The sequence below is a fragment of the Mastomys coucha genome, unplaced genomic scaffold (assembly GCF_008632895.1).
Source record: "Mastomys coucha isolate ucsf_1 unplaced genomic scaffold, UCSF_Mcou_1 pScaffold6, whole genome shotgun sequence".
In the NCBI taxonomy this organism is placed as follows: domain Eukaryota; kingdom Metazoa; phylum Chordata; class Mammalia; order Rodentia; family Muridae; genus Mastomys; species Mastomys coucha.
Window position 1 is genome coordinate 31,146,561 of NW_022196912.1, and position 23,566 is coordinate 31,170,126.

Here is a 23,566-nt window from a genome sequence, read left to right on the forward strand (position 1 = left end):
CAGGCCTTCTTCCCTCACCACAGCGTGGCTAAAGGCATACAAAGGCACGGTTGGTGGTAGTCTCTTTGCTTTTTAAATGAGTGGCACTAGTCCATCCATGAGGGCGGAGCTCACCTGTATTGGGCCGCACATCTGCACATTGTTGCATTAAGAGTCCCACTCATGAACTAGGCGGGGGATGGGGGACACGACATTCAAACCATAGCACTCATTTTTTATGCATTGGAAACTGCTCTCCTTAGATAATTACGTTCTAATTTGTATTTTTGGAACTCAATATTGTAAACATTTAGTTTTTTAATTCAGAGTCAGTAGATGAGCACTGTATCTATCTTAAGTGCTTCCTCAAAGACAAATGACCCTCTCTAAAACAAAAGATATTGACATCTGTCTGTCTATCTACTTACCTACCTACCTATAGTCTAATCTATGCAGGTATACACATATCACAAAGATTTAAATTTTCTTAATTTCCCGCGAACTTGGCCAGGCACGACCAGTCGTCCCGCGATATTACGGGTCCTCAAACAGGACAAACGACGTCCTCCTGTAGCGGCGCGCTTCCTTTAGCCAATGAAGTCCCGTGAGCCGTAGCTGTGGTTCCGCTTCCACCCGGGCGAGGCGGTCATGGCCGTGCGGCCGAGCCGACAGGGAGGAGAGACCCTGGTCGCCCTGGCGATGGCGCAGGCTCGCTTCGCCAGGGGCGAGTTTGCCGAGGCCCGGGAGCTGTACACCACGTTCATTGGCCAGTGCGCTCGTCACGGGAGGTAACTATCGCGAGAGCGGGGCGGCGCGGCGCAGGCCGGGCGCGTGGGTGGTCCCGGAGCCGACCACGCGCTGACCGCGGAAGAAAAGATTCCCTCCGAGTCCTGTCCTTCGGGAAGCGGGGCCGCGGGGACGCCTTGGTCTCCCCAGAGGCCCAGGAGGCCGGAAGCCGCTTTCCTGGGCAGGGAAGGCGGTCGTCCTCAGAACCACAGCGACGCCTTTGCGTTCCGGACGGACGCGAAGGTTCCGGTTCAGCACCGGCTTAAGCACCGTCGCCGCGCCCAGCTTAGTATTTACCAAACCGTCACAGCACACTCTCCGAACGAAGTTAAGGATTGATAATATGACATCGCTCTAACGTCACAAGATTCCTTTCTGTAGAATATCCAGCCAGCGATAACACTTTTACTGCCCAGTCCAGCTCTTTGATGTTTGGGTCCGAGCAGCTCATCAAGATGTGCACACCTGACCCCCTCTTTTTTTCCCACTCCGCTTTAAGTCTTGAGAAAGCGTGGTTGTATGTCCAGCCAAATGTCCGGTTATTTGTCTACTAAAATTTTGACATCTAGATGTCTTGATTGGATTCTGTTTTCTGCCAGTTAAGGAATTAAAAGGCAGTAAAAACCTCCAGCCAGGCAGGTAGCAGCGGAGGAGGAGGGAGCGACGACTAAGCACAGCTAATGAATGAGAAGATAGAATTAGCTAATGAGGAAAGGTTTTCTAGGGGTGAGAAAACATGAGCGGGCACACAGAAAAAACCCTCTGCAAAGTGGAAGACGATTTCAGGAACCCTCAAATCCATTCCCTTGGGGGTTTAAGGGACTGAGGATTTGGTCACACAAAGTGCCTGGTATGGGTCCTCAACTTTGCCCTAAGCATGCCCAGATCCAGCTTTGAACTTGTGTAGTAGCACAGCAGACCCATCAGTGGGTGGCTCTCTTGGTAGAAGAGAAGTAGAAAAGCCTTTTTAGGCTGCTGGGTTTTTGTTTCAGGTCTGCCAGGTCAGGAAGAAGCAGGCCAGATTGGAAGTTCACTATCTTTCTTATGTAGTCTCAGCTCCTCTCCTGAGGAATCTACTTATCAGGAAGTCTAACTCCCAGTCTCTCTGTATTGTTTGTCCCAGTGTCTCTGTATTGGTTGTGAATTGGTCGTTAAACCTGGAGACTCGATGCAACTCAAATATGAGAACTTTTCTGCTTGCAGGTGCACGCTTCCAGTGTAATCGATTGAAGTCTTCTTTTACTCTTTGTGATGTTCGAAGCCTCATTATCTTCTGTACTGATGCCTGGACGTGTAGCATTAGTTACTTCAAGCTTTGCCTTTGGTGTGCTTAAGTTATGTGTGGAGTGAACAGAGAGAAACTGGGCATTTTTTTCCTTTCTTTTTTTTTTTTCTTCTTCCCTTTCTTTTTGTATAGACCCAGCTTTCATGAAAGTCCCTCTACACACCAGGCTGGCCTTGAATTCAGAGATCCACCTGCCCTGCCTCCCAAGTGCTGACATTACAGGCGTGTAGTACTGGTTCTGGAAGGTCTTTATACTACAATGCAAGCTTGTCTTTGCAGGACATCTACTACTGAAGACTGCATTCTTAGTTGTTTGTAAGACTTAAATGGAATTAAGCCAGAAAGGCAAAATTGCTTTCTCATTTTACTACTACATTATTGTGATAGTTAACAGAAATTTCTTTTTTTAATAACGTTTTTCTTATTTCTTAGAGAATTTCATACAGTGTATTTTGATAACCACTACTCACCTTAATTCTTCTCAGCTCTACCCTGACTTCCCTCACCCCCTCTTTTTTTTTTTTTTTTAAGTTATCAAGTCCCATTTTGTGCTGCCCCATTTATTCATGGATGTGTGGCCATCCAGGAGATTGGTTGACTTACCAGGGGCCATACCCTTAAGAAAGCTAGCGGGAATTACCAATTCCACATTTCCTTTTACACACACCTTCCTTCTTCAGATGCCCTTAACTGGTCATAGCTCCTCTGGGGTAGGGTACCCCCACCCCTCGAACTCTTCGGGCTCCATGCTGGAGTGTTGACTGACTTGATCTTGCACAGGTCTTGTGCAGCCAACCATAGCCGTGACTTTATGAGGGCAGTGTTCCTGCAATACCCAGAAGACACTGTCTCTCAGTTTCTGCCCCAGCCCCAGGCTCTTCCCATTCCGTGAGCCTTGGGGGTGGGAGAAGGGTGTTGATGTGGCATCCCGTTTGTGGCGGAGCACTCCCCTGACATTTTCTAATAGAAAATTCTGCATAGATGGTAGAATGATATTACAGTCTCTTTCATTTCCACCACCACTCCTGATACAAAGGCTAGCAAACACAGGAGACTTCCTTTCTATTGTTTAGCCTCTAATGGGCTTATTTCATAAGTTTCAGGAACAATTAGTAATAGGTATGTGGTTGGTACATAAGCTTCTTATTCTTTTTCATTTGTACATGTCAGCCCCAGAACCCTGTGTCCACCATAGCGAGTTAATCTCTGTTTTTTATGGGTTAGAAGACTTTCCGACCTCAGCTGAAAGCTCAGCATGCCCATGTTCCAGTCTTAGCATTACTGTATCCCTCGCACCTTTCTCTGGCCAGTTTCTCATCTGTAAAATGGGCTTTCAGTTTCCACAGAGTTCAGAACATGAAGTTACCAATTCCACATTTCCTCTTACACATACCTTTGGAAGTTTAATTTTGTTTTTTAAAATATTGGGTCACTGAATAATTCTGAATAGTACTGACTGCTTTCACGGGGTCCAGTGGGTAAAGATGCTTGCCACCCAAGCCTGATAACCTCAGTTCAATCCCTGGGATGCATGTAAAGCTGAAGGAGAGAATCACTCCACAGAGCCATTCTCTGGCCTCTGCACATACAGGGTAGCTCCTAGTGCATATGGTAGCACCTCACACACATACAATTAATACAAATTAAAAGAAGAAATATTATGTTTAAAAATATCAATACTTTAACAATGAAAGTCAATGGTATTAGTCTCTCTCTCTTTCTCTCTCTCTCTCTCTCTCTCTCTCTCTCTCTCTCTCGCTCTCGCTCTCTCTGTCTGTCTGTCTGTCTGTCTCAAGATTTCTTCTAAATACATATGGGTGTTTGCATACATGTATATCTGTGGGCCAGATGCATGCATTGCCCATAGAGGCCAGGAGAGGGCATTAAATTCTCTGGAATTGGAGTTTGTTTGGAACCATACAGTAATACATACATTGGAGATGTTTGTGAACCACAGTGTAGATGCTAGGAATCAAATCTGGGCCCTTTGGAAGAGCAACAAGTGCTCTTAACTGTTGAGCCATCTCTTTAGCCCTTGCCTGTGACTTTAAACAAAATGTCGGCCTTCATGGAAAGTAATATTTTAGAATTTGTCTTAATGAACTCTAACGTAAGATTATCCAAGGGTAAGACTTTATAACAATGCTTTGAAACCAGAAGGAATGACTAATGAAGGTTTTGCTCAAGTCCGGAGGTGTGTTTCCTTCAGCTGGCGTCCTAATCTCCCTGCTTCAGCCTCCCATTCGTGAGCCTTGAACAGTGGGGTTAGTGGCCTTCAGAGTGTCCTTGTTTCCATCTTTCTTAGAGCTGACAAAACAGAAAATTTCTAAGTTACAACAGTTCTTCCCTACCAGTATGAAGTCTAAACAGCAGGACCATGAGGGTGTGCGGTGGTACACACTTTGATCCCAGCACTCAGGAGGCAGAGGCCAGCCTGCTCAACATAGTGAGTTCCAGGCCAGCCAACGTTACATGGTGAGAGCCTGTCTCAAAAAACTGGAACAATCAAATACCACCCCCCCCAATAAACTGCAAGGACCTCCATGTGCTACAATAGTCGTGGTCCTTGTCTGAGTTCTCAAGGATTAATATGTCCAGAAAAACAGCAGATGGGGCAAGGATGCAGCTTGTCAGCTGCAGGCACTTGCTATACCAACCAGCAACTAAGTTTGCTTCCTGAACCCCATGTGATGGTGAAAAGACAGACCTGATGTCACAGAGTTTTAACTGAACTCTCTATACCTGCTGTGACATCTGTGCTCACACACACATACAATAATACAATTTTAAAAAAATAAATTACTGCTGTTACAGTACAGCAGTATAGGTAAAATAGAGAGGTGGGGTCTGTAGTTCCTCTGTTTGACTTTGGGGGAAAGGGGGAAGGAAGAAGAATGATGGTTATACTCCTGGCTCAGAGGAGTGAAGATAATTTGTCATAGGCAGTGAGAGGGAGAAAGCTTTGACGTGATGCTGGGTGTCAGGTCTTTCATAGGAGGGGCAGAACCATGGAATATTACACCTAAGATTAACCACTGCTTAAGCAGTGTTTCTTTACTGGTGGAAAATGACTTCAGATCTCCTTGTTTGAAGACCATTTACATTTTAGAATAAATTAGTGTTTGTCACTTCTGTAGCACACTGGTACCTGGGCAGGCTCTCCTTGCTTGGCATGCATTTCTTTCCCCAAGAATGTGCTCTGAGAATAGTCAGCAATCATTTTAGTATTCAGCAAAGCATGTCGGCAGAGAGCAAGGGTGTTGAAGACTCTAATAACATTCCACGTACTTTAAAATCCACGTGTTGCAGCCCCACGAAAGTCTCCGATGGCCATACACAGAACTTGATTCTGTTTCCACACGCACTGTTCCCTCAGCTTGGCGTTTCAGCTTCTACCCAGCGTGTTGTAGCTATGGAGTTTGATGGTGCCGCAAAGAGCATGTGGAAGTGAGGGGCTATTTAACAATGTGATTTTAATGTGAACCTTTTGTTTAAAGCAAATGTAGCCCCGAGGATTTGGCCACCGCATATAACAACAGGGGGCAAACCAAGTACTTCAGTGTTGATTTTTATGAAGCCATGGACGACTACACATCTGCCATAGAAATCCTGCCTAGCTTTGAAGTTCCCTATTATAACAGAGGCTTGATACGCTACAGGCTGGGTAAGGTGGATTGATTTTCCACTTTTCTATTTTTTATTTTTTGCTCTTCTTGTGGACTGTATTCTGTTGCTTCAGAGTGATCAGCTGTTGTGAATCAAGTTTGACAATTATGTGAAATTTAAGTTTTGAGCTAAGGAACAAGGAAGTGTCCCTGAGTGTTTTTAGGCATTTGCTAGGCCCTACAGACCACAGTGGAGTACTGTAGTGGGAATGGGTCCTAGACGCAGGAGCAAGGATGACCCCATGCCTGCACAGTCCCAGCCTCAAAATGAGAGTAATGCTGATGGGCGCCAGTGACACTTTCTAGTTGAAAAGGCAGGAGATAGTCAGAAGTGAAGTTTTTGGAAGCCTTGGCTTACAGGGGCTGGGAATACTGTTTCTCATTTAAAATAAAAAAGAAAAACCCTTTTCTTATTTTTACTGCAACTATGTAAAAGAAGTGATATAATTTTGTTGAACTTTTGTGATGATTTATATGCTGCTCGCCTATGAAATCTGATAAAAAAAAACATCACTAATTTTATATGTTTTATTTTGTATTGTCAGAGATTGAATGCAGAGCCTCATGTGTGTTAGATGAGAGCTAATCCTGCTGAGTGCCAGTGTCACTGATTTAGACCCACTTATTCTATAAGGGCACATGTGACTGTGGTAGACCATTTTAGATCACTGACAGAGGCAGCTTCCTTTTGGGAAGCTCATAAATGAAAATATGCATATTCAGACTTCATTGTGTAGTTACAGAAATCCTCAGCTTTTCTTTTTCTTTTCTCCTATCTATGGGATCCTCTGCCACAGGGTATTTTGACGAAGCTTTGGAAGATTTCAAGAAGGCATTAGACCTCAATCCTGGATTTCAAGATGCTGTTTTGAGCTTAAAACAGACCATTTTAGACAAAGAAGAAAAGCAAAGAAGAAATGCAGAGAAAAGTTATTGAAACCTTTAGCTTATTGAGATTTTAACTCGAGATCCTTAAATCTGCATTTGATTGGCTCTAAGATAGGCATGGAACTATTTTGGTTATATGTAAGAGACTGAATATTAGAAGTGAAAGTAAAATAATGTGCTTATTAATTTCAAGAAAGATCATGTTTGATAGATCTCTTAATAGAATAAATAAATAATATCAATGTATTAATGTGTGCTATTACAGCAAAATATTTAAATCAATATGTATTATTTTTAGTAAAGGTTTTATTTTTACCTCATATTTCTATTCCCAACTTTGTATTTTTTTCCCACCTATAGAAAAGTTGCTGGTAAATACAGTCTAGTCATAAGCTCTTCACTAACTTAAAAATATCTCATTTGTTTTTTTTCTGAATACTTAAAACCAAAACTTTCCACACAAAAGTCTGAGGCAGGAGGATTGCTGTGACTGCTCTAAGCCTAGGCTATACAGACCCTTAAACAAAGTCCAACAAAAATAAACCAAAAGCCGGACAAAACTTTTTTGCTGACCCGCTTGAGAATGAGATACTGATGTGACACTTCACTCCCCAAACTGTTCTGCCTGCGTCTTCCTAAAGACGCTCTCGTCCACAGCCATTCACTGCTGTGACAGCTAATAAAAATAATACTATATATAACATGCTCCATAGCCGCCCATGCTCACATTTCCCCTGTGACTTCAGATAATTGCATCATGTTCTCATGTCTCAGTATTCTTTCCCTCTGGGGTCATCTCCTGCTCATTTTCTCTGCACAGCCCGTAGAGAAATCACTTACTTTACATATGGTAATGGGCTCAGAGACAGGACCCTTGAGCTTAAACACAAGCACCCATCTTATGGGAGAGCAGTTGGAAAGAATTCATCCTACATTTGATCTTTTTTTCTAAAACTCGTTAAAGAGATAGGCTAAGGTTTAAGTACTGAATATAATTTCTGTCTCTAGATGATGACTATAATGATTGACACCATCAGTATTTCTCAAATACTTAGAGTAAGCCAAATACTGTTCAGAGTCTTTATGAATTGATGCAGTGTAGAGAGGGAGGTGAGAAGTCGACAAAAGCGCTCTAATGTAAAGCTTAGCAATTCTTTTTTGAGTTCTGCCAGTGAACAACAGGGCTCTCATGGTCTGGGAAGAACTCTGGGGAAGCAAGTCAAAGCCAGCGCGTCCCATCTACAGTTTTAAGTTTTTATTGTCGTGGTTTGGCATTCTAAGATACAGAACCTCATCTTTAGGTCTCCCAAACTGGTTTATTGCTGCTGTGGGAACTCTGCTCTGGGTAGAAATTGCCCCCCACTGGAGAGAGCCTGAGCCTGGCATCCAAAGCCCAACAGAACTCTGTGCCTTCAGTGGCTTTTGCCATCTTTCTTTCTTCCTTCCTTCCCTCCTTTCTCTCTCTTTCTCTTTTCCTTTCTTTCCTTCTTTCTTTCTTTCCTTCCTTCCTTCCTTCCTTCCTTCCTTCTTCCTTCCTTCCTTCCTTCCTTCCTTCCTTCCTTCCTTCCTTCTTTTCTTTTCTGTTTGCCTGTTCCTCTCTCTCTCTTTAAGTGATCTCATAAAGCAGAGAAAGTAATTGCCCTGTTTGTAATTTGTAAATAATATCTGGCAAAATTTATGGAGAATTTGTGCTGCAGGTGAATGAATAGGAAATTAAATTTGGTGCCAGAAATGAAAAGTTTCTCTATTTTCATAATCATTCACATTTTCCAATATGATTTATCTCTGTTGGGATGAACATTAAAAGAATTTATAGTGTTGCATGGAAATAGAAAGGTCCCTTTTTATACAGCCTTTTATAAAAAGAAGCAAGCTGTCCTGACCTTGGGAGAGCTAAACACCATTCCACCCAGAGAATCAAGTAATACTTAAACAATTTTATTTTCTCTTGGCTCATAGTCTCTCTATTTTACTTGTGCCTGGAATCAGATGCAGTATGAAAAAGAAAGCTTGTTAAAACGTTTTCATTTGCGTTGCTAGATTTTATTACTCAAAAGTTTCTTAATTTCTCAGAAAAACAAAATCTCTAATGCTTAGGATCAACCCTGCCTCCACTTAAAGTTGCCTTTGACTTTTACTGGCTATAGCTAAATAGTTCTAAATTTTATCTTCTCCAAAACTAGGCTTCGCACATCCGCGGCCCATTTCTCATTGGCTGACTGATACCTTGTGTATTTAAATGTTGTTTATCCTCATGTGATTATTCCCATTCCCCACATCTAGATGCTGCTAGAAAAGTGCCCAAACTCTGTTATCCAGCATTCCCCCTCTGCAAAAACAAAGCAGAAAGGACTTACAGTTCATTATACAAATTGTTTCACAAAGGACACAGAAATGGAATAAGTGGATTTAAATTACTTTTGAGTTTGGAAGATTATTCTTAACACTGCTTAAGAAACGTGTTTTTTTCTTCCAAGTCTGGAACTGAATGAAGTCTGTGGACTGACTTGACAACAGCAAACGACAGTGAATGAGCAAGCTAGATTTCCTGTCAGACCGCAGTCATGATACGATTGCTCTTTTTCTGTGCCATTTTGTGGTTCTCTGACATTTTCTGGCATCCCTATCCTACCCTGTTGAGAAGTATACCATTTTTGGAGGTTGTAACTCTCAGTGGGCATGATACATTTTATCCCTGCCATTAGTGTGCGAGGGGACCAGTTCACTATTGATACTGCTCTAGGACTCAAAGTATCTGCTGAGTCTATAGCCTCCTTAAGAATTGAACTTGAAGTTTCTTAAGGACTTTAGTTTGTCAACCAAAATACTAAGTGAAAGCTGTTAACAAGGAAAAAAAGTTTCTGTTACTTTTAATTTATCCCACTGCATCTACACCTCTACACCTTTTTTCTTTTGTTTTTTTTTTCTTTTTCTTTTTCCTCTTCCTTTTCTTTTTCTTTTTCTTTTCTTTCTTTCTTTTTTCTCTTTTGGTAGCCCCGGCTGTCCTGGAATTCCCTCTGTAGAACTCAGAAGTCTATCTGCTTCTGCCTCCCAAAGCTGTATACCAGTACATCCAGTTCACTTACTTTCACAAATAGAAAAATAAATCAGTGGAAACAAATGTTTATAAAAATGTAAACAATCAGTTTGCATATAAACTTCTAGAATCAATGTTTACATTTTCTAAAAGCATTATGAAACAGCTTTATTGATATATAATTTATATATTCAATCAGTCCACTCAAAGGATATAATTAGGTGGTTTTGATTATATTCAGAATTTCTGCACTGTTTTCTAAAAAAACTATTTCAGTCTTTGGGGTGGGGAGAGGCATGCTTCATGGTCATGTGTGTGCTTCAAAAATAGCACATACATAAGACAGATCAAAGGTGCTGCCTCTCCTTGATCTCTCTAAATGCACCACATGGTTTAAGTCTTTATAACAGTCTCTGGCTAGAAACTTGTATTGAGGAAATGGGTAATATTTGCTTGGAACAATAATGTTAGATATACTTGGGAAATCTGAGCTAACAGATGATTGTTTTGAAAAATTAATTGTTGGTGCTGGAGAGATATCTTAGACATTAAGAGCACTGGCTGTGTTTCCAGAGACCCTGGTTTGATACCTAGCATCCACATGGTGGCTCATAATCATCTGTAACTCCAGTTCTAGGGGATCCATTGCCATCTTCTGACCTCCTCTGACACTTCATGCTTGTAGAGCCCAGACATACATGTAGACAAGGCACCTACATCATAAAATAATAAAATTAAATCATTGAAGTGTGTAGTGTGAGAACCCAGTGAACAGCACTTTGAACTGCTACCGTGTGGACCTTGTACAATCTTAACATCTATGTAAGTTTAGATTTTAGTGTATTCTGTAGTCCTTAAAAATGTGCCAATTAAAGCCAGGCAGTGGTGGCACACGCCTTTAATCCCAGCATTTGGGAGGCAGAGGCAGGCAGATTTCTGAGTTCGAGGCCAGCCTGGTCTACAGAGTGAGTTCCAGGACAGCCAGGGCTACACAGAGAAACCCTGTCTTGAAAAACAAAACAATAAAAAAAGTGCCAGTTAATCAGGGGACTGGTATTCCAGTTTGAAATAGTAGTAGAGCAAAGAGGGGAGAGAGGTTTGCTACATTTCTCACCAGTGTTAGGGGACCTCAAAAGACTCTTCCCACCATAAAGACAAAAGGGGGATGATAAATGCAGTTATTTATTTTTGCTATGTAAGATTTTCCTTAGTAAGATTAAAAAATATTTCATGCTTTTAAAAATGATAGGAGAGTAAAAACAGTAGATATGTAAATTCTTTCTGGTCCCAATTAAAAAAAATTGCTTATAAATGTTCAGTGCCTATCAAGCTGAGTGTCCACAAGCCATGTATTTTTGCTTTTTATAACAGAGCATTATTGCAGTGTTAGACTTGCTTGTGAGCCATTTTTACCCCTGATTGAAAACAGACACAGGAGATGGTGAAAAGCAGATTAATATTAAGAGCAAACTCTACTTGGAAACATGAAAGCCACAGCTGCCAATATGTAAATTTGTGTCTTATGTTAAGAAGACGCATCCAACACTTAGGAAGAGTGAAGCAGACGAGTGTGTGCCATTTCAGCCTTGTAGGCGGCCCAGTCTAAGAGATCCACCCAAGGACTGTTGCATTCTGTTGCTTGTAATGCAGGCTAAGGTTACATGAACTTGTCTGGTTTTGTCCAGAGGACATGCAAATGAGGCGTCTGGTAGTCAAGAGAACCCCAAAGGTTCTGGCTTTATTGCCCTCCAGAGCACCAGCCAACTTTGCATGCATGTAGGCAGTGTGAGTTCTTCCCCTGAATTCTCCCTGCATCACCTGCGAATCCTCAGGTCTGCCCCTCCTCTCAGCACCTTGGGGTTCTTTCCTAGATGCCAGGATTTCACTTGGAATTATTAACTTTAAGGATTTCTAATGTTTGACAGTGCTATTAAAAAGTTAATATTTTAGATAGAACTTCTTATGATGCAGGCTTGTTAACTTCTAGCAGGAATGAGGGCGAAGAGGGACCCGAAGTGTCTCCTTTCCTGTTGTCACGTGTGCAGAGGCTTACTTGCTCTGGCTGAAGCAATGTGCAGGGAAACCTTTCACCTAAGACACATAGAAAAGTAATCTCAACTGGAGGGAAGTATCTGCAAAATGCAAAGGCTCCCCCATGGTTTCCACTCTTTCTTACAGTGGCTACCATTTAGTTCCTGTCTTTCAAGATCATTTCCTTTGTACAGACACATGGTCTCTGTCACACGCCTACAATCCATCACTCAACAGTTTGAATTATTTTAGTATCATGGTCATGCTTACATAGAGCAGCCTCTAAACTTGCATGCCATGACCCCTTTAGGAGTCCAATGTGCAGAGTCATTGCATATCAGATATTTACATTGTGATTCGTAACAGTAGCAAAATTAGAGTTAGCAAGTAGCAACAAAAATAATTTTATGGTTGGGGGTTACTGCAATATGAGAAACTAAATTAAAGGGTCACAGCTTTAGGAAGGTTGAGAACCGCTGACATCGATGAGTACAAACCACCTTAAGATGATTGCTGCTGATTTGTGATGAAGTCAGTTCAAGAAAATAATAACTGGACACTGCAGGAGTTATATATGAAAACGAAGATGTCACATGGGCATGCCCTTCGTGAGCAACTTTTAATCAGTGGAACTAGACACCAAGGCTTCAAAGAACCTGTATTTCTGTGGGATGCATCTTCTGAAAAATGTCTTTAGTTCTAGTAGGCTGATGCATGTCTGTGACCCCAGCATTGAGGAGATGGATCGGGAGTTTCAGATCCACTTTGGCTACATAGTGAGTTCAAGGCTAGCCTGGACTACAGAAAACCTCTCAAAAACAAAAACAACTTTTGGTTCTGTTAGTATCTCAGTGGCTATTCTTCCTAGGCAATTTTGGCTGGTTTGCATTGAGAATGCTTGTGTATGATTCTCCTCACTTGGGTGGAAAAGCTCTTTGGGGGATTACAGCATCGATGAGGCACACACTTCTGTTGGCCCAAACTGATGGCTAAGTCCTGCTCCGTGGCTGATGGACTACTGCTGTGGGCATTCAGACCTGACCCCCACCCTGCTAACCTTCACAGACCCAGGTCCCAGCAGATTTCGTCTCAGCTGCTACTGCTGTGTGCCAACATTTGTCCCCTGCCTGCATGCTACAAGTGGCCTGCTTTGCTCTCACCCAAAGCCGTGGCTACACAGCGGCACAGTGGGCTCTTCCATGTGTGATGGTTTAAGAAGCAGACCTCACAGAGGCCGGTGCTGCAGAGCCTTGCTTTCACTGTCCCTTCAGGGACCCCCTGATCCTTAGCTTTGCCTTGTCCTTTCTCGGACCACCTGCTTAGAAGTCACAAATTCATTAACTCTTTCATACTTTTATATTCTATTTCCACATACCATGTTTTATTTTTATGTCCGCTCCTCACTGGCAGGTGAGTTATGTGGGCTGTGACCTGTGACATTTTTGTTAATGTCTACATCCATAGCACCTAGAACTGCCCTGGGTCTCAACTGTGTGGAGTGGATGAAAGAGCCAGTTTTCGCAATCTGTTCATGCACCTGCTGTTCATGCAGCCAATGACTGATGTCTTTATGTAACACCACCCCTTATGACCAGAGTCTTTAGAATAAGAAAGGCATTTGGACAAAGACACAGATAGGAAAGAACACTTGTGAGGCTTGCGTGAGCTTATGTTTGCAAGCTCAGGGCTGTCTGGGTCTGTCATAACCGAAAGAGGCAAGGAGAATCCTTTCCTGGAGCTTTTGGAAGGACCAGGGCCCTGCCTTCTCTTTGGCTTTGTATTTCTAACCTCCAAATTCTGAGCATATACAAGTTAGAGGTACTTTGATATGGCAAATGTTGGGAAAATATGACCACATACAATAATTATGAGTTCAGTTTTCAAGGGACAAGGATTTGGCACAGGTGCGCTTTTGTGTTCTCGTACCCACAGATGTAGCTCTGTTGAAGAAAAGGTGTGCCTTTTGTTGGAGCAATCTTATGAACAAAATACTTCCAAGGTAGTGGAGGAGAGAAAGAGGCCATGTCTCTTTCTTTGATCATGACCTTGACTGAGCGACCTAGCATTGTACAAAACATGCTAGTGTTCTCTGGCTGCTTGCTGGGAAACTCATAACCACCTTGTGTGGTGTTGAGACCCTCCGCTCTTGGAGGGCTGAGGGCCCCTTTGACTTGACCCTGGAAAAGTGGGAGTCACTTCAGATTGCCAGAAACACACCATTACTAGCAAGCCAGGTGAAAAAATATCCAAGTTGGCTGACAGGCAGGATTGGGAGCTGTCAGTCTGGGACTCACAGAACAATAATTATTTCCATCACAAAGACCAGCTGCCAGTGGACTCCTTGGAACTGGCCCAGCCTCTTGAACAGGGAGGTGCCTGCATGTGGTGCCCCAACTTCCATCTGGCTCTCCAGCATGTGTCAGTTACCAGTGGCCACTTCTCTGTTCTTGGTCTTCTCATCCCCTACTTCCTGCTTTTCTCAGTGTTCCCTCCAAAGAGCACCCTTTCTCTTTTACTCAGATCTTGCTTATCCTTCAAGAATCAGCCCGGCCACTATCATTAAACATTTTCCCATCAGCTCCTTCTTCATTTTTCAGTTCCCACGACACTAATGGTCTAACTAGAGTTCTTCAGCTATTGAGTGTGTCCATCTGGAGTGCCCTGGGCCTTGCTAGAAATGTGGGAGGGGATATGCCTAACTCAGCAGAGTCTTGATGTACTAAGAGTGGAGGGATACCCAGAGTGTGGGGATACCTAGGGTGGGGCCCCTTCCTCTCAGAAGGGAAGGGGAGAGGGATGGAGGAGGTACTCCGTGAGGGGGGACCAAGAGGGAGGGACAATGTTTGGGAAGTGAATTAATTAATAAATACATAGAAAAGCGGACTCTTGGAGCTGGAGGTGGAGCTAAGTGGTGGAGTCTGTGTTTGGCATGTGTGGGCCTCTAAAGATGATGAGGATGAAGGGAAGAAGGGTGAAAGAGGAGAGAAGGCAGCAAGGAGGAAAGTGCAGGAAATGCAGATTCTAAACAGGTTGCCAGTTACTATAATTTGCATTGGATTCACTTGATCCAGCAGGTTGTTCTGAGAGGCGACTAAAGGTTCTGCTCTGCAGCCCTATTGCTCGGTGCCTGGTGTTCAGACCAGCTGTCCAAACAACATCCTGGACCTTTGGAGAGATGAAGATCTAGGCCCCACCTCAAAGTAGCTAAATGTGACTTCCTTGAGTGTGGGACCCATCCAAGAAGCTTCATCTGCACTCAAGAGTGAGAGCCATGGATCTAATTAGCATCTGATTATGCCTTTTCATTCTGCAGTATGGTATTTGTCTCTACCACAAGATGGGACCCGAGGGCAAGAAACCAGTTGGTTTTGGCTGGGTTTTGACCTTCTTCTGAGCACTTGGAGACAAATGTCCTAGGATCACTGGTGAGCTTCTCATCCCCTCCCTGATTCTGAACAAGCACGTAGGTGCTGGGGAGGAGGGGAAGGGAGCAGGAAGAGGACTTTTTCCCTTGGGTCTTGGGTTGAGTCTTGTGCCCCCTCTTGAGTCAGAAGTCATTCTTACCATGTAATTTTGTTATCTTGTCCCGCCAGCCTGACTTGACCCAGAACTTGGTCTCTAATGTATTTTATTTTTTCTTTTGGTGGGTTTCCTCCCTGGAAAAACAGGTCACATTTTTATTTTGCTATTAAAATAAAGCAATGCTGGCTCGCTTGCTTTTTCTGGATCAATAGGTCTTTCATCTGGGCAGTGGCCGAGCTGGCTCCTGGGCCCCACAGTATCACTGAGAAGGAATCTCAGACATGACTAATGTATAGCCTCCTCGGCTTCCTACCCATGAGCTCTCATAAATCGCTGCTGTGTTCCATCAGCTCCAATTCCCCGGCACAGCAGAGTCCCAGGCTGGGGAGCAGCCTGTCCCTGCCCAAGAGCTCGTCCTTCTCCGGCTGTCTGCTAGCCTTCTGGTTGCCAGACCTCATTCCTTTTGAATTGCTTAATGGGTGCACAATTTTCATCGGGAGTCTCAGGATGCTGAAGCTGGAGCTGGAAGGACCTGAAGAAATGGTCTGCTTCTCTATCTTGCAGGTGGATGGATTGGGGAGGAAGTTCCGGGTTACACAATTGGTTACCAGTACACTGAGGAATGGGTTGGTCGCTTTAGCCATAATGGCTTCCATTTAGTGAAGCGCCTCAGTTTACACTGCTCCCACTAATCCTGACACTAAATCTTAGTCCAGCCTGGGATCTAGTTCTTTCTTCGACTGGGACCATCCTCCAGGAAAAAGGGCTCATGGCAGATGTGCTGGTGCCTTTCCCGCCCCCCCCCCCATTACCATGACTAAATTATTCAACATAGATCACTTAAGGGAGCAAAGATTTCTTTTGGTTCACAGTTCAGGGGGTTTAGTTCATCATTGTTTTGCTCCACATGCTTGGGCTGAGGACACACATGGTAGCAGAGGACAGATGTTCACATCATAGGTGGACAGGAAGCAGAACTAGAAAGGAAGTGCCAAGGATGATGCACTCCCAAGGACCCATCCCTGGTGACTCACTTCCTAGAGCTAGGACCCACTGCCTGGTCCCTAGAACCTTCCAAGATATCACCCCACGCTGAGAAGCTAGCAGGTGGGGACATTTCAGAGTCTAACTCAGGTAATGCCCACAGCCACTCAAATCAAGTCCTGAGGCAGGCAGGAGGTACCATAGGGCAGAGCTGAGTTGTGGGGAGCATGTTCTAAGCTGAAGACTACAGGAAAGGACGCTGGCATAAAGAACATTGGGAGAAGGGACATGTCAACTGTATTTCCTCGTACTATAAAGCCCTTTACAATCTGATTTATAAGTATGGTAATTTTGTATGAAACCCGAAATGAGGAGTAGAGGTGGGGAGCAAGAGTGGAGAATCATCCAGTAAGAAGATGCTCAGAACTTTCTATGTGTTTCTCATTGAAGCTGTATGACCAATTGAAACCTTGTAAGACCAATGCTATTTCCATTTTGGGAAGACAGGCAATCAAGGAGTTTGCTTAGGTTGTAGTTAACGTTGGGAGACAGCCGAGTTTCCCTCCTTCTTTCTTTCCTTCCTTTCTTCTTTCCTTCCTTCCTTCCTTCCTTCCTTCCTTCCTTCCTTCCTTCCTTCCTTCTTCCTTCCTTCTTCCTTCCTTCCTTCCTTCCTTCCCTCCCTCTTCCTCCTCCTCCTCTTCCTCCTCCTGTACTTAAATTCCTTCAAAGGTGACCAGCTTGCTCTGGTTGGCCCATCACCTTTTCATTCCAGAGCCAGTCTTACTCTTCTCCTTTTGACACACAGGCGACAAGATTTATTGCCAGAACCCACACTGATTTCACGGGTCCAAGCCGAGGTCCTGATGGGCAGCTGGCACCTAGGTAGACTGCTGCCTTTGCAGCCTGGCAGTGTAGGGGCATAGAGTGCACAGCCCTGGGGCTGGCTGCATGCGCCATTGCCAGCTCCTGTCACATTTGATTTTACTGTGGAGTACTGGTCACCTACAGAAGCACATGCCTGTTTTGTTCTACTTCATTTCACACCTTCAAGAGGGTAGGCGTGAGGGAAGGAAACAGGAAGATAAGCAAGCCAACCATGGGCGGGGCCAAATGCTTGCTACTTCTGTCTTGGGGTAAATTTAGCGGTAAGGTTCAAAAACACAGAATTAACTCAAGCAAAAAGAAGGTACATCACAGGGAAATGAGTTGCTTCATGAGCAGGCTTAGATAATAGGGAACAGGAGTGCCCATCCGTGGCTTCTGCTAGGCACAGTAATGCTGGGGTTCTGAGGGCTTTTGAAGCATGGGGACAAGCAGATCTAGAGGGGATGCTTAGCTTCTCTGGAAGAAGGAGGGGGTAGGAGAGTAAAGCTTAGAGAGATGGGGCTGCTTATTTAAGAGCAGAGCTTCAGAGCTAGGGCATGATCTGGGACGGGGTGGGGCAGAGATGGGGGCGGGGCAGGCATGCTGACCGTTGTGGAAAGAGTGAGATGGTACCGCCACCCAGGTTAAGAGGTGCAGGGAGGAAGGAGGAAGTCTTCAGGAGCACAAGGGGAGAGTCGGAGTGCTGAACTGTGAGCCTGGGGAGGACACCGTTCTCCCATTATTTTTCTAGAGAGGGTAAGAGCTACTTGTTAAAGGCTCTGTGCAACTTTTAGACAAATGACATGCAAATCTTGTCTCATTAGGACTCTCATTAAACCGCCTCTTTGAATGTGTACTGTTCAGCGTCCTGCTTGGTGCTATGATATATATATATATATATATATACACATATATATTGATGCATATATATACATATATATTGATGCATATATGTGAATATGTGTATATATATATGTATATATGTACACACACACACACATATATATGTATATATATATACATATATATATGTATATATATATAAATTTTTATTTTTCCCCCAAATCCTGATTCTGAGCTGGGTCCTCAACAGAGGAGAATCCAGCATCTTGAAGCTTTTAGGGCTCAAGAGAGATTTAGGCAGCCAGGGTTCTTCACTCCCTAAGCAAATAGGCCCCCTACTCCCTTACAGCTAGCCAATACCTGATGTTCAGCTAGGTTAACGAGATGGACCACCCATTTTTACAGGGAGAAACATGGCTCTTCTGAGACATTGCACGGGCCAGGAAAGAGTGTGGGCTGAGCTGAGGGCTCTGTCCATTACAACATGATCAGGAATGGAGGCCAGCTTGGTAACTGGGCTCCAGGGGAACATTCTTATAACCTCCTTCAAGGCTTGCTTCAAGACCCGGCCAGCAAGGGCTCCAAATGAGAGGCTACATTTAAGCTATTAGCTATCCTTAAGTCATATGGTGTTCTATGCGCTCACAGAGTTGAGATAAACACTGACCCCTGCGTTAAAAGATGAATGTCACTGGGAAACAGTCATGGGGAAGCTTTACAAGCAATACGAAGCAGGGAAGAACTAGGTTCCCAAGAAGGTTGGCAGGCCTGAGAGAAAGAGTAATCAAGCTCCAGCGTGAGGCTAAGAGCTCACAGAGAGCAGAGTTCCCTCACAGCCCACAGGACTGGACTGGCACCCTTAGGGATGGTCTGGTCTCCTCTGGACGCTTTCAATCCTTTCTGGGACTGGCCTGAGGCTCCCAGGGCTGTGTTAGTTCTTCAGTTGTAAAAGATTCTCTCTGGTGTGAGCTCCTATTCTCAAGGCTCTTCCCCTTAGGGTCCTCTCAGAGCAGGGCTGGTCCCCTCAGGTCCTGTTGATACCCCAAGATCTGGGAAAATTCCATTAGGCTTGAGTCTATTCCCTGGGGTTGGACTCCAGGCTTTCTTTTCTACTTAATGACTCCAGATGGAATTATAGTGTAGTCAATGTTTCTTTCTGGCTAGTAGGTCAGTTAGTACTGAAATAGTTACATAGTGTCCCTGAGTCAATCACTTCATTTTACTAAACCAATTCTGAGCCAGGAGGGCTCAAGGACCTGTGTGGAGCTGGATGGAGTTTTCCAAACTGGGAAAGGCCAAGGAGCCATGAAGCAGAACTCTGCTGAGAAGAAAATGTGGGTGGTTGGGTGGTGGGAGTTGGGGATGGGATGTGTGCTTGACTAAATGTGTTTATTATACATGGGAGCTTTTGTATCTTCATGGGATGCTTATAAGAAGTTCATCATGGATAGATCTCATAAAGACTACCACTGTGATCAGGGAGATGGCCAGCTAGGACTACTTGTCCAGGAAGGAATACAACAGTTTCCAGGGAGTGGGGAGCTCCAGCAACAGGCTTGCTTCAGTGCTCCTACCAAGGATCCAGACTTCTGGTTTGTGGGTACAAAGCCCCCACTGCCCTTGGGACCCAGGCTGGAAGATCTAGAAAAACATCTCCCTGGCTTGAGTTCAGGGTGGGGGCATCATAGAGCTGGGAAGATTAAGGGCATCTGCACATATCTAGACGTTCTTCCAGGACTTCTAGAAGGCTAATCAGACGTGTTAAATGGTCATAAAATGCCTGGATATCAGCATAGCCAGACACTAGACACGTTTGATGGGTAAAAGCCAGGCATTTTTGGCCAAAGAGCCTTCAGAACTCACCCAGCTCTGCATGCTAGGTCTTGAGTGAGAAAATGGACTGGGCCAGGCGAGACACAGCTGATCCCCAGAGAACTGCTGAAGGCTCTTGGCAGGAAGGACAGGGTGTCATCTGGTCAGCACGTAGGGTTGCTTTTAGTGTTGCCAGACGGGGCGGGGATACCTCTCAATCCCTGTCTTCTCGAAGGAAAGAGACATTTTTTTTTTAAAAGATTTATTTATTAGTATACATACATACACTGTAGCTGTCTTCAGACACACCAGAAGAGGGCGTCAGATCTCATTATGGATGGTTGTGAGCCACCATGTGGTTGCTGGGATTTGAATTCAGGGCCTTCTGAAGAGCAGTCAGTGCTCTTAACCGCTGAGCCATCTCGCCAGCCGCCAAAAGAGACAGTTTGAACAGGAGTAAATTTAGGGAAACAAACATTCCAAAGAGAGACTGAGTGGGCTTCCCCAAGGCCAGTCATAGCCTCGTGGGTTAGGGTTGTAGAGATTTCTTATCAATATTTGTGGGGTAAGGCCTCCTTCCTTCCTGTCCCAAATTAGGATGGGTTGGATCTCCCTCCAAGGCTATTTCTTTCCACGATTCCTGCCAAAGGGGAAAGGTACTAAAACCCCAATTACTATAATGCTGTTTGGATCTTCTGAGGATGCAAACCCGTCCTTAGAGCTAATGTGTAGGGGAGTGCCATGGTGCCTTAGTTTCTGATAGATTGTACTATCAAGGATGTTGTTTAACCACAAGAGGCATTCTGGCCCTCAGAAGACTGTCCCAGGACAGGTGAGGCATACGTAGCCAAGGAGTGTTCTGCCTCCATGGCTCGGGGTTACAGCCTTCAGGGATCATAGCATGTTGTTAACATGTATGAAGAGTTCTTATTATAGATGTGTGTGTGTGTGTGTGTGTACCTTTGTCCTCTTCCCCCATCTGCCCCACAGGGCTTTTAGAGAGGGCATCTTAGCCCCTGCTTCATGACACCTTCACAGCAGGGGACTTAAGACCGGGTCCAGCAGAGTCCCATACCTGGCTACTTACATCACCTGGAGCAGAGACTGTGCCTTAGTATTTTGGACCTAGATTCCCCTGAGACAGGCTGGTCACTGGGTTTGGCACTATGTATTTCAGGACCCAAGAAAACAGGGGGGTGCCACCTGGCAGATAGTGGTTGTGAGGTGTGTCACCTTAAATATCTTCCTTACCTCCCTGGGCCATTCTAATCAAATCTTGCTTCCAGGAAGGTCTAGTTTGTGGATGGTAAGCATTGAAGGGACTTTCTCTGTGAAAGCATCACATCTGGCCAATCTTTAGAGAACATATGCAAGAATTTCAGTCCCTGGAGACACAGCATCCCGACAGCTGCTGTTAAGTATGCTCTATCCAGGACGATGCTCATCCTCATGGTGCTCTCTTCAAGGGGCTCATCCTTGAGTGCCCGTGAGGTGGGGACTGAGCACAGTCCAGCAGTAGAGACTTCTTCTCCAGGACCCAGGAACCCAGACACTGAGCGAAAGCAGTTTGGCATCCTAGTAGATGGGTGATGTAAAGCGACCTTCCCAGAGAAGATTTACTAAGAGTCAAAGAATAGGGTTTGACTGAAATCCTCCTAGCTTGTTGGGACTTTGTTGTCAGGAGACAGGGATAAGAGCAGAGCGGAGTAGGGCACTGGGGACTCGAAGCCATTCAGCTCAATATGTCATCTCACCTGGGTTGGAGCCAATAGCTCCCAGGAGTTCCTTATGTTCTCAGACCTCCTGTCTTCCACCTTAACCATGCTGGGCTTCAGCATGGCTTCTGCTCCAGCTATGCTGACTCCCTGGCAACACCCAGTCTTGTCTTTCTTCCTTAGTTCTTGCCCCCTTACAACCCTCTCTGACCCCGCCACTGCTCCGGATGGACACCAACCTCAACATTGTGGCTCCCCAAGCCTCTTGGTAATTAATGGAGCTCGTGGGCTTCCTCACTGTGCCCTTAGATGTTTCAATTATCTAGCCAAGGGGCTCAGGGAAGAAAAGCAAATGACTCTGACTCTGCTTGCTGCACGTCTCCTATGTAAGTGCGATGTGGGGCCTGCTCTTCTGTGTCCATCCATTATGGCTTGAGAGTCCACCGTGGGAGGCAAAGATGGAGCAAAGATCTCCGCTGCTGTGTGGGTTGATTGTGTCAAGAGGAAGCAACACAAGCCAAAGAGGAAAGTGGTAGTGCTGGCTCCCCAAAGTTCTCAGTTCCAAAGATGGCTCTGTTTCCTTTCTCTTTTGCCCCCGACCCTGGGGTTTTGTGTTTGCCTTGGTCATTGCTTTGGTTTGGGAGGCCTGTTTCTTGGGGCATATTAGAACCCATCTTCCCTGGCTGAGTATATGGTAGCCAGGCCTCTGCACAGGTTTCTCTGGGGTCTCTAGGGTCTCTTTTTTATTTTAATTTCCCCAAGACAGAATTTTTCTGTGTAGCCCTGGCTGTGTAGCCCTGGCTCTCTCTGTAGACCAGACAGGCCTTGAACTCAGAGATCTGCCTGCCTTTGCCTCCCAAGTGCTGGATTTAAAGGTGTGGGTCACCACCACCTGGCTGGGTCTTAAGTTTTTTTTAAAGTGTATTGATTGATTGGTTGATGGAATTATTAGTGTGTGTGTGTGTGTGTGTATGCATGTATGTGTGCATATACACATGGGTAGGGGTGAGAGAGCACCTCTCTTTCTACTGTATATATTCTGGGAATCAAACTCAGGTTTGATTGACTTAGTGGCAAGTGTCTTTACCTACTGGGTCATCTTGCCAGCCCTCCAGGGTCTTTAGACAACACATAGCCACAGTCAGAGTGGGTGTCAGACCCTCAGAAGAGACACAGGATCACCTTTGACACCACTGTCAGGGCTAATGCCAAGGGGCAGGTCAGGGCCGCTCCATAGGTGTAAGGTGGGTGTGGCAGATAGAGGAAGAATAGCTCCTGGAGAGCAGGCTACACTGGGGACTCACAAGTCTCTGTCTCCCTCTCCTCTCCCCTAGGTCAGTTCCAGTCTTGCTGGGTTGGAAAGAATTGCTCTGGGGACACGGGGCCATGAATATCACCAAAGTCTTTTATTGTTGCCCGTAAGCTGGGGCAGGCTTCATTTTGTAGAGCACTGAGGATTTAGCTTCATCTCTGAGACCCACGGGGCAATCGCTGTACATCCCATGTTCATTAGGGGGTTCATTAGAAAAGGCAGGGCCTAATTCCTGCTACCTCTGTAAGAACTCCACTTGGAGTCTCTGGGTAGAATAGCCGTGGATCCCTTTTATACTACTCTTTACTGTCTTGGGAGCGTGAAGTCTCTTGGACACTTCCAACCAGGCCCAGGGTCAGGCCAGGGCCAGTGGAGAAAATGCAAGGGCAGCAAGGAGACCCTGTAGCACAGAGTGGATGCACAGATGAGGAGCATTGGGCAGGGCAGTCATGTCAGCCAGGCCCACCGGGCAGTGCTGGGCATATGTTCTGTGGGGCATTAGGCTGTCCCGATCTAGATATCAGCTGCTGGCACTGAACTCTAGGGGAGTATCCACACTTGGCTGTGAGTTTTGTAGGGCGGCCACCATGGGTGACACAGTGTGGGGCAGGTTCAAATTGTAAGTGCCTGGGGTTGTTGTGCCTCGTGCTGTTGAGCTAGCACTGTTCCTAGTGCTATCAAGGAACTGAATTGCTAATTTCACTCAAATCAATTTCAAATATAAAAATGTCTAATTCAGGGGTGGGAAGATGCTCAGTCCAGAAAATGCTTATCATGCAAAAGTACAACACCCAAGTAAAACTTGGGAGATATGTAGCTATAAGCCCAGCACTGGGGTTGGTG

The 23,566-nt window shown here is 44.9% G+C and overlaps 1 protein-coding gene across 4 annotated transcripts in view; it reads left to right on the plus strand.

The window, feature by feature from the left end:
* The first annotated feature begins 536 nt into the window (after positions 1-536).
* Ttc32 (tetratricopeptide repeat domain 32) overlaps positions 537-23,566 on the plus strand; it is a 28,775-nt gene continuing 5,745 nt past the window's right edge. Inside the window, exons 1-4 of one of the 4 annotated variants that reach the window (XM_031356514.1) lie at positions 997-1,092; positions 4,356-4,525; positions 5,548-5,714; positions 6,513-6,923. In XM_031356514.1, coding sequence (XP_031212374.1) covers positions 4,428-4,525; positions 5,548-5,714; positions 6,513-6,652 — 405 coding nt within the window. In that variant the 5' untranslated portion in view covers positions 997-1,092; positions 4,356-4,427 and the 3' untranslated portion in view covers positions 6,653-6,923. Of the gene's footprint in view, positions 768-977; positions 4,526-5,547; positions 5,715-6,512; positions 6,924-23,566 lie in introns of those variants that run through there. The other 3 variants (XM_031356512.1, XM_031356513.1, XM_031356515.1) reach the window with 3 other exon arrangements.